The sequence below is a fragment of the Tachysurus fulvidraco genome, chromosome 3 (genome assembly GCF_022655615.1).
Source record: "Tachysurus fulvidraco isolate hzauxx_2018 chromosome 3, HZAU_PFXX_2.0, whole genome shotgun sequence".
NCBI classification, from domain to species: Eukaryota; Metazoa; Chordata; class Actinopteri; order Siluriformes; family Bagridae; genus Tachysurus; species Tachysurus fulvidraco.
The window spans coordinates 28,201,853-28,205,677 of NC_062520.1; the positions used below are offsets into that span (position 1 = coordinate 28,201,853).

Sequence of the window (3,825 nt, forward strand, 5' to 3'; positions counted from 1 at the left end):
CAATATTGTGTGTGTGTGTGTGTGTAAAGAGGCTTTTTTCTCTCAGACAGCACAGCAATTATTACAATTACAGGGTGGAGAAGTGTAATCATCCTGTTAGATAACTTATCACACACACAGGGAGACAGGTTTGTATATACACACTGAGAGTGAGACAGCTCTGGAGTGGGTGAGTGTTGCTCCAGTCTGTTTTTTACTTTTGTTTATAACCGTGCAGACAGACAGACACGCAGCCAGGAGAGACCATACAGGAGTTTAAATAAAAGTTAACAGGAGAGAGAGCTAAAAGGCATCTACCTGTCTGTGGGTTGGTGAGTTTTACATTCAATAATCTTCTGATATGTTTGTTAATTTGTTTGATTATTTGTGTGTGTGTTGTTTTTTCCTCTTTTTTTAGATGGTGAGGTGTGGTTCAGGAAAATCTTTCCATTAGACTTCTCAGCTCTTTGTGTGTTTATCTCCGGGTGAACAAGTGAGTGGTGTACTGAGGCTCTCAAACTCTATCACTGATCCTTCTACACATTAGCCTGCTGTAACCATGACAACGAGAGTAAATACTTGTTTGAGTAAGACGCATGCTGACTGAGCTGTAGTGTTCTCGGGTATGAAAAAACTCATACGCACAGTGTAACAGGGCTGTGTGTGGGTGAAACAGAGGTGTTATCTTCTGCTGTGTATTTTTGCAGATATTCAAATCGAACATTGCTCTGTCTCCTTAACATTTGCAATTCAAACACACCTTACTTTGCTTCCTCATATTGCAATGCTGTGAATTGTGGGAAATGTAGTTTACTGTTTAAGCTGTGTGAAAACTCAGTTTGTTGTAATCTGGGAAAACACAATACTGGAGCAATCGGCCTGCTTACACAAGCATAGGAACTTGTAGTTTTGTGTGTGTGTGTGTGTGTGTGTGTGTGTGTGTGTGTGTGTGTGTGTGTGTGGACGTTCTGTCAGTAATAAGGAAGTGTGATTGTGTGCTCGAACTTTGTGTCCTTTACTGAATTACTAGATACTCTGTAAAGAGAAAGAAAGCAAAAAAGTGACAGTCGGGAGAAGGATAGAAATTTAACGAGATAGAAGCGGCTGAACATATAAAGAAGTTAGTCAGATGTGTCCTTTTTTCTCTAGAATGTCATTTCTGTTTGTATCAAAGGTCAAGGACTATTCACTCTACTCCTACTTTGTTCAGAGTAAAGCCAATCGGAGAGGGAGAGAGAAGGGGAGAGAGAGAGGGAGATTATATAGAAGTAAATTTCTCTAGCCAGTGTTACTTTAACCCCACCACTACCATCAGTCTCACTGCACTCTCGCTTTCAATGTGCTGTGAAAAAAAGAAAGAAAACAGGAAGGAAGAGTTTTTAGTGTGACAACACGAGAGAGAGAGAGAGAGACAGAGAGAGAGAGGGAGGGAGGGAGGGAGGAACATATAGGCGTATATATATATAGTCAGAGAAGTTGACCGTTGATCATTCACAAAGCGACAAGAACAGTAAGTGGTTTACTTTTTGCCTCATAAAAACGTATAAGACAAATGATAAAGTAATGAAGAGAGAAAGTAAAGAGAGAAGGAAAGACAGATAGAAAAGCACAGAGGCCAAAAAAATTAAAAAGAGGAAGACAGAAATGTACTGCAGGTGTCTCTCAATGGTCCTTTTATAAGAGGAACTGGAGTGGAGTTAAAAAAAAGATAGTGAGGCAGATAGAGGGATAGATGTTTAGGGAAACAAACAGAGGGATAGAAGGAGTGACAGACAGAAAGATAAAAGCAACAGATGGAGAAAGACAGAGGACTGTAGATGGAGAAAGGATGAAACCAAGGGACAGGTGGGGGAGAGAGACAGATGACACATGGAGATAGATGAAGGAGAAGACAAAGGCCGGGATAGCAAGACAAATGTGGTAGAAAGACAGACAGATGGGCAGAGAGGAGATGGAAGGATTAAAAAAAGACAGACAGAGAGGTAGTCGAGCGAGGTATAAACAGACTATGGAGGGATAGACAGATGAAGGAATAGACAGAGAATGGAGGGAAAGACAGACAGGGGAGATGTTGACCGATGATGGAGGTGAAGATTTTGACAATTGACAATTCAGGCATTGACAGAATGATGTAGAGTGAGACAGATGAAAAGATAGACAGCGAAAGTGAGGGAAAGACAGATTTGGGTAGAGAGACAGATAGAGAAAATAGAGAAATAAGTAAAGGAAGTGCAGCACTGTTAGCATGTTAGCATATTAGCACATGCATTGTTAAATGTCAGTGTGAATGCTGTCTATTAGTTTATGGAAATAACTTTCATTTGTTCTTCAGCTTTTTCAGAGAGAAAGACAAAGATGGTTCGGTAAGTGTAGACACTACTCTGTGTGTCTGTGTTTGTATGTTTGTGTGTGTGTTTTTAATGTCAAGTTGGAAGCATTTAAATATGGTTTTTGCATATGGTTGTTTTTCATAGGAGTAAAACTGATGCTCTGTACACATCTGTGTGATTACACATCTGTGATTACACGTCTGTGCACGTCTGTACACGTCTGTGATCACACCGCTGTACATGTCTCTATGATTACATGTCTGTACACGTCTGTGTGATTACACACCTGTGATTACACGTCTGTACACATCTGTGATTACACGTCTGTGCACGTCTGTTTGATTACACGTCTATACACATCTGTACACGTCTGTGTGATTACACATCTGTACAAATCTGTGATCACACCTCTGTACACGTCTCTGTGATTACATGTGTGTACACGTCTGTGTGATTACAGGTCTGTGATTACACGTCTGTGTGTGTACACGTCTGTGTGTGTACACGTCTGTGTGTGTACACGTCTATGTGTGTACACGTCTTTGTGTGTACACGTCTGTGTGATTACAGGTCTGTGTGTGTACACGTCTGTGTGATTACAGGTCTGTGATTACACGTCTGTGTGTGTACACGTCTGTGTTCTGTGTGTGTACACGTCTGTGTGTGTACACGTCTGTGTGTGTACACGTCTGTGTGATTACAGGTCTGTGATTACACGTCTGTGTGTGTACACGTCTGTGTGATTACATGTCTGTACATGTCTGTGATTACACGTCTGTGAGATTACACGTCTGTGTTATTACACGTCTGTACAAATCTGTGTGATTACATGTACAAATCTGTATGATTACATTTTATGATTTCATTTACATTTTTCTGATTATCATTTTTTTTAACAAATTACTTCTGCAATTTAATTCATTTTGTCAGACACTTTATTACAAATATTCCGGTGTGTTCTTTAAATATTATTATTATTATTATTATTATTTAGCTGTAGCTCTTTGCTATTAACCAGAGCTCTTAAACTACCACACAGTAACACACACACACACACACACACACACACACAGATTTATTATTATGGAACAGAGTTAGCTGAGGCAGGTGAGTGTGTGTGTGTGTGTGTGTGTGTGTGTGTGTGTGTGTGTGTGTGTGTGTGTGTGTGTGTGTGTGTGTGTGTGTGTGTGTGTGTGTGTGTGTGTGTGTGTGTGTGTGTGTAGGTGGTTCCACAGAGATCTGTCCGGTTTGGAAGCAGAGTCTCTACTGAAGACTCGCGGAGTTGATGGTAGTTTCCTGGCGAGACCGAGTAGAAAGAACGTTGGTGATTTCTCTCTGTCAGTCAGGTACTGACACACACCAACATCTCACTGTGTATTTATTAATAACCACATCATTATTACAGCTTTATTACAAATCAGCAACCTTTCATTCGCACCTGCTTTATTTCTAATAGTTTCAGTGAATTTTGTTTATTTACTATATCAGTGCACAAAGGAGAGGTGCAAGTAAAAGA

General features: G+C 40.3%; 1 protein-coding gene across 2 annotated transcripts in view; it reads left to right on the forward strand.

The window, feature by feature from the left end:
- Positions 1-453: 453 nt before the first annotated feature.
- The window catches only part of ptpn6 (protein tyrosine phosphatase non-receptor type 6), a 26,346-nt gene continuing 22,974 nt past the window's right edge, over positions 454-3,825 (forward strand). Inside the window, exons 1-3 of one of the 2 annotated variants that reach the window (XM_027154686.2) lie at positions 454-472; positions 2,312-2,342; positions 3,533-3,655. In XM_027154686.2, coding sequence (XP_027010487.1) covers positions 2,335-2,342; positions 3,533-3,655 — 131 coding nt within the window. In that variant the 5' untranslated portion in view covers positions 454-472; positions 2,312-2,334. Of the gene's footprint in view, positions 473-1,363; positions 1,490-2,311; positions 2,343-3,532; positions 3,656-3,825 lie in introns of those variants that run through there. The other variant, XM_027154678.2, reaches the window with a different exon arrangement.